At 39.8% G+C, this 12,974-nt stretch overlaps 2 protein-coding genes across 2 annotated transcripts in view; both read left to right on the top strand.

Moving 5' to 3' along the window:
- LOC124312357 (collagen alpha-1(I) chain-like) overlaps positions 1-12,974 on the top strand; it is a 1,404,094-nt gene that overhangs the window by 6,165 nt on the left and 1,384,955 nt on the right. The gene's annotated exons all lie outside the window — the stretch shown is intronic.
- LOC124310737 (putative cuticle collagen 155) lies at positions 8,646-11,120 on the top strand. The gene is made up of 10 exons (XM_046774693.1): positions 8,646-8,721; positions 8,793-8,909; positions 8,987-9,168; positions 9,219-9,690; positions 10,175-10,291; positions 10,354-10,437; positions 10,506-10,586; positions 10,652-10,741; positions 10,818-10,967; positions 11,053-11,120. Exons 1-10 carry the CDS (start codon positions 8,646-8,648, stop codon positions 11,118-11,120), a joined length of 1,437 nt encoding a protein of 478 aa, XP_046630649.1.

The raw sequence follows: 12,974 nt of genomic DNA, 5'->3' as shown, positions 1-12,974 counted from the left end.
TTGAAAGTAGATGGGAACAACTAGCCTACAGATACCTCATCAGACTTAACGAAAAACCATGGAACCTAGCGTATGACACAGTCCAACAACTAATCAAAGCAACGGCGAAATGGAAACCCAACAGCACCCCAGCAGCCATTATCCATCTGAGGAAACTAGACCAGACAACTAAAACCCTCTTAAAATCCCCCGTCTCGCATACTCCGGAAGTTGAACCTCTCCCGCCATGGAAACACTTTCACATTCCCACCAAATACTTCCCTCTTAAGAAAAAAGAAGCACTCAACTCAACTCGAACAGCCCAAATCTTCCTGTCCCTTACTTCATTACAAGACCCCAACCACCTAGCAATCTACACTGATGGATCAGTGTGCGAGTCTTCCAAAACATCCACATGTGCATTCTACGTTCCCCTACATGGAGAAAAAAAGGCCTGGTTCCTTCAAAACCCACCAACAGCTTTGTCGCAGAACTATATGGCATTAGGCAACCCCTCTACTACCTGAACGAGCATGAAATTCCCTCAGTCAGCATCTACACTGATTCCAAATCAGCTGTTCAAGCAATTTCAAATTTCAAATGGGAAGCAAGTTCAGCTTACCTGAAATAATCAATCAAATTAGAAATCTTAATTCATCGGGGACACATGCCACTTTAATGTGGACACCTTCATATGCTGGGATACCAGGAAACGAAATTGCTGACCAACTGGCCACCGAAATCCGAAAAAAACGGAAAAGGGACCTGGGAAAATACAATCCAAAACAAAATTGACATTAACCAAACCATCAACAATGACAAATCTAAATACAACAACATCACCTTCAAGAAACTGAAAACACAAACAAACAACATGGCGGTGACGCAGAGAAACGAGACTGGAGTCTTACCTTGGCACATTAACAAGAAACGAAATATCCAAACAGCAATGCTTCGGTTACGCAGCGGGAACAATAAACTAAACCACTTCATGAGCAGATTGGACCCCGAAATACCAGATGAATGTCCTCATGGGTGCCCGGAACAAGAAGACGCGACACATATACTCCTCTACTGCCAAGAATATTCTGAAGCGAGGGACAAACTCGAAAGGAAACTCATCCCCCTCAACATCCCGTTCGACGTACCAACTCTACTAGGACTGAATGGCTCCATCCCTAAACACACGCAAATGAAAAAAGTGGTTTCCTTCATAACCTTCCTTCTCGAATCACATCTTATTGAAAGAATTTAATTTAACCGTCCAAATTCTGTGTTATTCCCCCCTCCCCTTTCTCGTGTCTCTTTTTTGCCTTCGTGCTATGTTACTACAACAAAAATCCAATAAACCGAAAGGAAGGTGTGTAAGGGACGCCATGGAGACCCGTAAACTGTCACCAGTGGCAACCAGCCATGGTCAGTAGCACCTACCGTATCATATCATATCATACAAGTAAACACTAACATGGCGGCGAGGTGTGAAGTGTCTGCGGGATTCTTGAGATTTGTCGTGCTACCAGACTCACTTGTGAGTTGTGACTTAATATCCTAGTACTGAACAACTCCAAAGGTGTTATTTTATCCAGTCTTTCAGTTACAAGGCCTAGAAAAGCGTCAAGTACAACATGTGATTAGCAGCAAGAGTTGGAATGAAGAGGAATTGGCCTACAAGTAAATACGCTTTGAAGCCATTCATTTTCTTCTCTTGGTACAGAATTGATTCATAAAATGACTTAAGAAAGGCTGTGCAAAGTCTTATCTCTTTGTTCATGTTCACGGTTCTTATCGTGTGGCCCGAGTTTGAGCAATCCTTTTTGTTGTGTGCTGTAGTATGAGAAAACAGGAAAGATAGATAACTGTAATTAAAATGTACCACTAATGTTCACAAATCCCTTTAAAATTTAGTTGAACAACCCTGACGACAAGGATGTTTGAGGGGGGAAGGGGTTGCTGTTAATTTCTATCTCAGAATTTAAATAACTCGATCCATTTGAATAACTCAGTCTTCAATGGATTTGGTTTCATTAGTAAGTGAAAAAAAAAAAATTTCTGCCTTACTTTGTCTAAATATTTTTTCATTAAACTTTCTTTTTGTCTAAATATTGAATGTGAAATGCATTTATAGATTGTCCCGAATAGTCCCTTATCTGTGATGATGGGTCCAAATACTAGCTGACTTAAAAACTTTTTTCGATTCCAAAAAAATCCCTCTTTAAATTGATTTGAAATCGAAAACTAGGCCTTTGTATCCTCAAAATTCATTGGGCGATCTTCAATGGAGTCAATCGAACCAAAGGGCCACTGAATCTTCCCAAAATGTCGACTGGTATAGACAACTCAACGGGAAACGCATACGATTGACGTCATACGAGGTAACATCACTTTTACGCCATCATAGCCAATATAAAAATATACTATTATACTAACCTTTAATCAAAGGACCTACCGTTTGTGATTTTGGAACGTGATTCGAACGGAACGATCGTCAGCTACCAGGGATTCATCTCCGAAATTATTCACGCTCTTCAACAGTCGTTCAGGTACGTTTACCACAATCGTCGATTTTTTTTCCACCAAATAGTCAGGCGATATCTATTCATCCAGGTACGAAGTGACGCTTACGGCCAAGAAACACGGAACGGTACCTGGGATGGAATGATCGGATTGATCGTTAATCAGGTGATTCTAACCCCAAAAATTTGAATGTATCACATGGGACGGACCATTACGTAATCGTTTGGATATTTTTGCAAGAGAGTGGAGATCGGTTTCGGTCCGTTTTCTATTTCACATTCACGGGCGAAATCGACTTTTCGGTGGTATTTTACGAGGATGCCTCCGATATTTTGATTCCTCCGCCGGCGGAAGAGAACCGCTTGCTCGCCTCCACAAAGCCATTCTGTTTGGAGGTATCTTAAACACAATGCGCTGCTGCTGCTTCATTACCATAAATGACTGATGTGGTCCTGATAGATCTGGATTATTTTAATGCTCATCGTCATCGTTTTACCGCCAATCATGTGGCAACATTTAGATATTTCCGGGTTATTCGCATTCATTCCATTCATTTTTACCAAAGTAATAAGGGCGGGACTAGAGAAATATTTGTGCATAAACAGAAAAATGGAGATTCAACGTGGCTTGGTAATTTTATATAAATTCAGACATCGGGAAATGGCGGACGATATTTAATAAGGCTTTTGTTTAGTAACTAATTCAAGATTGATATGCATTGCTTAAATAATAAATATGTAAGGCCTTTCGGCCGATTGCCAATTTCGCTCCTTTCCTTTTCGTTTTCCTTTACATCTGGTTGCTCTGGGATAGTTAGGCAAGAAGGGACTCCCCTGATTGACTGACGTTATATCCCTACTGTGCAAAAATACAATAAATTACAGAAAGTTCGACTATTATTCTCCAGTTCCTTGTTATCTTCCAGCTTTGTTGATCACACTTAGCAATAGCCTATCATAAATCAGTTGAGTCTTCTAATAGAAACAATCTTGCTTTTTTTATTTTTTATTTATAGGCGAACTAAGACGACTACATCAAGTAACACGGTTCTATTTTGTTGGCTTCTGAGGAACACTTCTTCCTTTTCCGAAATTTCCAATGCGGATGGACGCTGGACGGACGGTCTATCGCGCCATTGTCAGACTAAGACGTCAGCACAAGAAACAAGTATAAATTATTGATTTTTCTAATTTTCTTGATACGCTTTTGGCTAGTTGCGCCTGCTTCCGTGGCCGTAAAAAGGCTTAAAACTAGTACTTGTAAATATGCGGCGATGATATGGCCCACATTAATCCCAATAGAAACATTTTCACGGAAAAAACTAGGGGAAGAAGGGGGGGGGGAGAAGTTAAACGGAGCCGCTATAAAACTCTGCCGTTGATCCGTCGTTCACTCTGAGAAAATAGAAAAAAAAATTATTGATTATTCAAATAATTAAAGGTTTTGCAATTAAAGAATCAGCAAATATAAATTCGGTTAAATGAGCTTTAAGTCGATTAAAATATGTTTTAAGAATAAAAACCTAGGCAAATTGCATATAACTTTATATTAATAGGCAACTGTATATTTAAATATTACAATATTACTAGACCCGATTGAAGATTCCCTAAAACACCATCGTTGTTGGTTATGCGGAACTCACTGGTTGAAGTTTGATTGTAAATGTAATATTTTTAAATATTTTATAAAAATGTGTTAGGGAAGTGGAAGGAAGGATTGTTTTGAAAAATTCTTTGATGTTAATGTTTAACATCGCTCGTTAACGTTTAAAATGTCGCATCTTAAGAAATTCGACAGAAAACGCTTTAATGCCAATCAGGGGCTTTACCGTTCGTTGTCTATATCTCTCGCAAACCGGTACTCAAAAAGTGGCACTCTTGGGCACTCTTGGTCTTGCCTACATAAATGCAAGTATCAATCGATTGGAGCAAACTATCGATTGGACGTTTTGGCGCCATTATCGTTTCTTATGGTAACATGTTGAACCAAGCAGACGTTCGTAGAAATGACTAAATGAAAAACTGTTAGTTATTACGATCAACATAGGAAGGGAAGCAGAAGTAAACTGATTAAAATATGAACAATATTTAGCACATTTTGTTGCTGCTGGTTAAGGTAATAGTAAGATTGAAGTTAATTATTTACATTTTTGCACTTTGCAGCCTATCGCTTGTGTCATTAAATCTTTCTGTGAGACACTTGCAAAATATCCCCTGTACCTATTATTCCTACAGTCACAAAGATAATGGTAACAGTAAAAAAAGTTCAAGTTTATTTAATTCATTCCGACGTGGGGAAAAAAACTGCCCTCTAGCAGCAAATATTTGAACTATGTTCTCGATGTGTCAACTTTGGTCTCCGTCTGGCGTCTCCCTTCCCCAAAATCTAAAATATGTTTGGTTGTTTGCTCACTTTACTTTGCAACTAGTGCTGAGCTATGTCTGCTCCATCTATTATCTTTTATTTTGAAGTCAAGAAGTGGTCTATCTGAGCAGGTTTTTTTTTCATTTGGAATTAAAATTGAATGCAGCCGTAAAACAGGCAGGGCCAACACGTACACGTATACAAAATTTGGTGAAAGTATTATTGAAATTATTTTGTGAATCTTACATAATTATAACCAGCATTAATGAATTTCACGATTTGATACATAGAGAGTGGTGTTGGCTACGTTTACCTCACATTCCAGAAGATGTTTGAGAGAAATGCTCCAATTTATTTCCCGTTTCGTTCTGTGAAGTCAAGAAATACGGAAGGGCTTTAAAGGCTTTCTGAAGGTCAAGGTAAATTTGTCTTTAGAAGAAGCTGGAGTTTTGTTTACTAATACTGATCATGTTATTCTTAAAATATATTCTTTTTCTTAGTAATCAAGATTTGATGAATGCATCGACTACAGTCAAATGAAATAAAAATTGCAATGGATACTTGACTGTCTGTGTCCATTTAAATCCTTCTTGTCCACTCAAATTTGCTCGCAATGTGCTTTAAGAACTAGTTTAGGCCCTATTCTTGGTTTATAATGGTAACCAACTGATTTCACGAATAAAATTTATGGAAGGGTGGGTTGAGATAGAAGTGTTAAGTGCCCTCAATGAAGTGATCAACAGTTTGATTCAGTAAAATTTGAACAATTTGAATTCTGAGGGATTTTTAACAATCACGTTGTGTTGGTCTTGTACATTTGTATTGCACATTAAAAAACAGAAACAAGAAAACATACTGGAATTTTTAAGATTGAGTCTACTTTAATAAATCAATTGTTGAAGCAGAACCAAGCAGAACACAGACAGAGAGAACAAGAAAAAAATCCATTCAAGCTACTTCTTTGGTTATTGACAGATTCCAACTTTCTTTGCGAATAAGTTTCCGCCAGTCTTCCAAGTCATTTTCCGTCACTTTGGTGCAGCCTCTCAGCTTTATCGCTTTCAGAGGGCTGCTTTTTTTCATGAGTGTATCGATCCCTTCTTTCGTTAGCCTGGAATTCGAATTTATTTCCAAATACCTAAGATGTCGAAAAACATTGACTTCTGTTATCTTCTGAAAAATATGGTCGGTTAAGCCAATACAATTGCTGAGGGTTATGTACATCAAAGCAGGGGATGATAAGAGAAAAACCAGGTTATCACAACAATCACAAGAATTCAAGTTCAAAATTTCAAGCTTAATTGGGGGTTTGGGGGGAGTTTTCATGGACCTATCGACTTCTGGAAGATTTTCCTCGTTTAACGGATTCTTAAAACAGCAGAGTACATTTCTATGGAGATCGAGACAACGAAGATTCGGGCAACATTCCGTGATTATACCTATTTGGACCTCACGAAAATGGGACAGAACAATTACCTCGAGCGAATTTCCAATCAAAGTATGCCGAAAAAGAGAAGCCACACCTTCGTTGAATGAAAGGTTGTTCGTTATAGTTGCAGAGATTTGAAGGCGGCGGAGATGTTTAAGTTCCAACAGCTCTAGAAGGTAGTCGTCTTTGAAGGATTCTGGCGCCTTAATCTCCACTTGTGTTAGCGATGGACACAAGGCCACTGCTTTAGACAGGCTTCCCATGTCAATCGATGAATCGTACAGGATAGTGATGGTAGATAACGAATACTCGATGATGGGAACGTCTAACGAATTTCTCTCGGAATGGTACAAGGCGTCAACAATGTTTTCGTGACGTAGTTCCTTCAACGCTGGCAGATTATTAAGGGCATCGTGGCATCGAGAACCCCAATACGAGTTACCTTCGTTTTTAATACATTCAACATCCTGAGAGCCTTGCATTCTTCAACTAAACATTGGATATCTGTGTCTGATACCGCACTGTCATTGATGTGTAACACCCTGTAAATTTATCAAACACTTAAATTAGATTTTTACATCAAAGAGAGAATAAAGTATGTTGTGCTACCTGAGGTCTTGGCAGTATTTTGCAATGAGAGGCAAAAGTCCATGGGATGTTCGAAAACCGCCAATGTCCAAAACTTTCAAGTGTGTTAGCTTTAGAAGATGGTAATGGTTGTTAACAAAATATGCAAATCCTCCAAGTCGTAAACATTTGAGATGCTGTAGTGGAAAAAAATGAATACAAATTGTAATGCAGAGTGTTGCTGTAAAAAGTTCAAATATTAATTACCGGGCACTTCTTAAGAGCAAGACTCAGAAAATAAGGAATCGAATGGCTGCCAAGAATACTGTTGGATAAGTTCAAAGAATGAAGACTAGGCGTGATGAGCAACTCCAAAGTTTTTCCCTTCAGTTCGTTCTTCCTTGCTAGATCTTTGCAAATTTCTTCCAATACTACAGGGGCTATTAAAAACCAACATATTTGGTTAAAAGTAAGACTTTTTGTCACCCTGAATAGGATATCATTACATACCAAGAAAATCAAATGGGCTTTCACTGTCGCCGAGCTCACTAACAGAATTGGCTATTGATGGCCTTTGATAAAACCTGCTTATTTCTCCAATGTGGCTTTTTACGTATTCTAAACATATTTCAAACAAACTTTTTACACTCGAACACGGCATTTTGAAAACTGGCGCGTGAAGACTCCACTAGATTCAGATTTAAACGTGTGTCAAAATGATCTTTCAAACCTTGACCGCTTCAACTTTCAGAATTTATTCGTCGAGAGCTGAGTGTAACCATAGTTACGATCATTGCTTCATCCGATTGCCTTTAGAGCTATTTAAAAGTCAACAGTGGATCACAGCGCCGCGTAACGACCATCAGACGACAATTTCATGATTGAGTGGAAATGGCTTCGTTTTTTTTCAGAAAAGTGTTCCAAGGAAAGGAAGAAATGCTCCAGTTTATCTCCCGTTTGGTTCAGCGAAGTCGAGAAATATGAAACTCGAATTGTTTCCGAAACTCTTGGAATTCTTTATAATTTTGAAAGACTATTTATAAAGCATAAAGGCTCTCAGAAGGTCTTACAGGTAAATTTGTTATTAGAGGAAGCTGGAGTTTTCTTTTCTATTAATAATTATTCTATTCTTAAAATAGATTCTTTTTTGTCAAGATTTGAGTCGGAGTTGATCAAGAATTGAAGAATTGATCAAGAAATGAACAGTCACATCAATGAACAATTGTGATGGATACTTGACTGTCCATTTAAATCTTTCTTGTCCACTCACACTTGCTCGCAATGTGCTTTTTGAGAAAGCAATTTCTGCTACAGACTTAAAGGTTAATGAAGATAAAGACATGAGATATTTGTAGGATTTGTGTTAGAATGCTGTGTGGCTAAAGTCAACCCTTAATAGATTCGGAGGAGATGCGTAAGAACTGGTTGTGACCCTGCAGTTGGGAATTTTTCTTTCTGAATCAAGAATAGCAAACCTGATAGCTAATCGTCTGATGTAGTAGCCAAAGAAAACCCCCCAAAAATTGTCGCTTTACACAGGTTTTAGGCTACTTGCTAATGCTAACTCTATTCTAAACTCTTTGGAGGAAAAACGATTCAAATGCCCTGACTGTTGGTTTTTGCTCCGCCCACTTTTGCACGACGCACCTTTTCATGTTTCTCTCTGCCAAGGGTACCTAGTTATGGAATTCCTTTCAATTGGGGGAATGCCAATCCGTGGCATGCCCACCCAGAAAGAAATCATTTGCCGGACTCTAACGACAGCCAACTTTCTCGAATAATCGATTCGATTATGGAAACCGGGGCCGTTTACCTGCCAAAGAAATCCGCCAGCAGTCTCGAAACCAACAGCCAGTTAATCTCAACAGGTATTTCTCAAATTTGACAAATGATTTAATTTTCCCCAAAATGATGATAAATGTTTACACTAACTGTGCAGGTGTGATTGCTGAACTTAGAAATCTGCAAGTCGGGATTAATATGGGCGAATTCAACAATAAAAAGAAACAGGGCTCCTTCCCTTGGTTGAATGTAGCTGGAACTCCGGGAATACCAGGTATAATTAATTATTTCTTTTAAATAATAATTAGCTGTAAAAATGGCCAATTGCAGACATTTTTTAAAAAATATCAGGTACTGATGGGGTGAATGGAGTTTATGGGAAAAATGGAAAAGGTGGCAATGATGGTGCAGCCGGACCTGTTGGATCGCAAAGGAGAACAGCCAGGAACAAAAGGAGAAGCTTTGTAGAGACATTAATGTCGGTCAATTTTCTGATGACACTCGATGCCACATCACCCTCCGCCTTCTCCTTGGTACAGCTGAGCAGGAGTCCGCCCGTCACAAACTTTCGCGATCTTTCCAGATTGCTGACGACTGGTTCACGAGCAACAGGGTGATTGCGAACGCTGGTAAAACCGGCCTTCTCTACACCTCTTCTCCTCAGCGCTGGGATCTGATCGAGTGTGAGCCACTTCTGGTTGGCGACGTCCTGATTCAACCATCTGACACCATCCTTCACTTGGGTGTCATCATCGACCATCATCTTCGTCTCTCCCAGCACATCTCTTCTCTTCGAAGGCAGTGCTTTTTCCAACTACACCGCATCGGCCGCATTAGACGTTATCTTACTGATGATTCTGCCAAGATCCTTGTTAATGCCCTGGTTCTGTCGAGACTTGACTATTGCAACTCACTTTTTGTTGGCCTTCTCAAAAAAGACATCCATCGCCTTCAAGTAATTCAAAACGCCGCCGCTCGTCTCATATTTCGCAAGAAGCCATCTGATGATGCGACGGTTCTTTTGAAGAAGCTGCATTGGCTCCCCATCTCTCAACGTATTGATTATAAATTAATTGTACTCACGTATCGTTGTCTTCATGGTCAAGCCCCCCCATACTTGTCTCGTCAAATTGTTCCGTATGTACCTGGTCGTTCTTTGCGGTCTGATAACCTTGGTCGCATTAGTGTCCCACCCAAACCTAAACTTGTCAACTATGGTCAGAGAGCTTTTTCTCAGACTGCACCTCGACTGTGGAATGATCTTCCTGCATCGATTCGTCTTGCCCCTAACTTTTCCGTGTTTAAGAGTCTACTGAAGACCCACTTGTAGGACATTGCTTATCTCTGATTATTTCATGTCCAACTGTGTGGTTTCGGAAGAGCGTCATTTGATCTTTCACTATGGAAAATGCGCTATAAAAATGTATAGAATAGAATAGAATAGAATAGAATAGAATAGAAGCGGGTAAATTTAATTGAATTCAGAATAATTAGTAAGTTGATGGGGTGGATAAGGATCGTAATTTTTTGTGTTGGAAGGTTCACCTGGAAAAGATGGCCGCGATGGACTTCCCGGGCCCCCTGGAATGGTCGGACCACCGGGTTTGCGAGGCATTCAAGGATTAACTGGGCCGCTAGGAGCTGCACGAGTGCCCGGTTTGCACAAATTAATTCGAATAATCAATTGGAAATTAATTCATAAAAAAAATGTATTTCAGGAGAAGAGGGGGAAGTGGGCAAAGACGGACGAGATGGATCAGACGGAATCAACGGCAAAGATGGGACAGTACTTGGTCCTGCAGGTAGGAATCCTTTTCTTTCCTTATATCTTTGGTTAATTATTTAATTCATTTTTCTTTAATTTTTTGAGGACCTAAAATTGGATCTAGCGGGAAAGATGCCAAGGACGGTAAAAACGGCCAAGCGGGCAAAGGAGGCCGAATCCCTCCAGGTTGTTAACCTTTTTTAAATTTTTCTAAGAAACTCTATCGATTCCCGTTATTGTTCAAATCAAAGGTCTAATTAGTGTTGATGGAAAGGACGGAACAGATGGCGTCGATGACAAAGATGAAAGCGATGGGCAGCAAGGATTGGTTGGTCCCCGAGGTAAGCCATTAAAATTCTTTCCTTTGATTTCATTAGATGGAATATTCTACGTTTTTAATTATCACATGCACTCCAGGGCAAAACGAAAAAGATGGGGCTTCCGGACAATATGGGCAGCCTGGCCAATACGGAACAGATGGCAAAGATGGGCAAAGTGGTACTCCTGGCTCGGTTGCTCCTGCAGGAACGCCCGGAAGTGACGGCACTGGGGGTCAAGCAGGAACAGGTACAATTGAATTTGTTCATTGGTCAATTTTCAAACATGTGAAAAATTCTAATTTCTAAAAATAATTTTGATTGGCTTATTATAGGAGGTCCTCCTGGTATTCCTGGACTGGTTGGAATTGCAGGTGTTCATGGCACAGCAGGAGCGCCCTGAATCACAGGAGAATAGGGTGAACCAGGCCCTGTGGCTGGTGTGGTGGGCGCAGCCGGTGCGGTAGTGGCCGCTGGAACAGCAGGTAAAAAATCAATTGAATTGATTTTATAATTCTTATTGAATGAAATAAAGTATTCAAATCTTCAATTGACTCACAGGTACTGCAGCGACTGCGGGATCTCTGGGATCAGACGGAGCCCAAGGTGCACACGGAGGCTAAATTTGATTTTAGAAGCCTCCCAGTTAATCATCCCTCCTCCTAGGATTAAAAGTGATTTGAAATAAGATGTTGTTCTAATCATTTTTGAAATATTATTTGCTTTTAATCGGCTTTTTCAACCTAAGATTCACATATGATCGTGATGGTTCAAAATGATTTGTCTTGTTTCAACGTCGTCTAATCCTTTGTTTTCCATATTTTTTTATTCCAACAGGTTATTACTAATTAGCAAGAGCTTGACAAAGTCCATCATCTTCCCTATTTAGCCTTACATGAAGTAGGGCACGACCGTTTGAAAATAAAGTATAACGAGATTGCAAATATAAAAAGTGAACCGAGATCAAGATTGAGTTCCTTATGATGCTTTTGATGTTAAGCGCACGAAAAAAAAATCTCTGCCCTAGTAACAGTTAACACCCACCATGCTTACGCCACGCCGTATTATTTCCCTATTGTTCAACTGTCTTTTAATTTGTTCAACTGTCTTTCAATTACAATTTTCAAATTACAGTGCATTAGCGCCATCCCAATCCATCCCTAGGGTTCTACATTAAACACCATCCAGCGAAGAAGGAAACAAATACGAAATGCTGCCACCTAGCAATAAATAGAAAAAACAAGACCAGACAAAGAAAAGACTTACACGGAAGTAACGGAAAAACAAACGAACAACAAGTAAACACTAACATGGTGGCGAGGTGTGAAGTGTCTGCGGGATTCTTGAGATTTGTCGTGTTACCAGACTCACTTGTGAGTTGTGACTTATTATCCTAGCACTGAACAACTCCAAAGGTGTTATTTTATCCAGTCTTTCAGTTACAAGGCCTAGAAAAGCGTCAAGTGCAACATGTGATTAGCAGCAAGAGTTAGAATGAAGAGGAATTGGCCTACAAGTAAATACGCTTTGAAGCCATTCATTTTCTTCTCTTGGTACAGAATTGATTCATAAAATGACTTAAGAAAGGCTGTACAAAGTCTTAGCTCTTTGTCCATGTTCACGGTTCTTATCGTGTGGCCCGAGTTTGAGCAATCCTTTTTGCTGTGTGCTGTAGTATGAGAAAACAGGAAAGATAGATAACTGTAATTAAAATGTACCACTAATGTTCACAAATCCCTTTAAAATTTAGTTGAACAACCCTGACGACAAGGATGTTAGAGGGGGGAGTTTGAGGGGTTCATAAATGACATGACTTTTGCACTGAAGCATGCATCCTATTGAAAATTAGACTTTAGTGGACGTAGATGACCGAGTGGTCAACGCGTCGAGAATTTGAGAATTAGCGGCTAATTTGTTGTTGATTTCCAGGTGAATATGGCGTGTATCTCGTTTCTGACGGTTCTTCATGCCCATATCGCTTCAAAATCAAGGCGCCAGGTTTCGCCCATCTGGCCGCGTTGGAGAAAGTCGGTCGCAACCATGCTCGCCGATATTGTTGCCGTCATTGGTTCGATTTAATTATATGCAGATGCCGTCCTGAAATATATATGACCGTCTAATTTCATTCAATTTCGCAGGTACACTGGATGTGGTTTTTGGAGATATTGATCGCTGAATGTGTTCCACGCCCTCTTGATCTCCACACCGGTGACTTGAAAAACTGGAAATGGAGTTGTATATGAAAAGCCGAGTTGAA

Source organism: Daphnia pulicaria, chromosome 8 (genome assembly GCF_021234035.1).
Source record: "Daphnia pulicaria isolate SC F1-1A chromosome 8, SC_F0-13Bv2, whole genome shotgun sequence".
Taxonomy (NCBI): domain Eukaryota; kingdom Metazoa; phylum Arthropoda; class Branchiopoda; order Diplostraca; family Daphniidae; genus Daphnia; species Daphnia pulicaria.
Note: the sequence above shows the minus strand (reverse complement) of the source record. Positions and strands in the feature narration are given on the sequence as shown.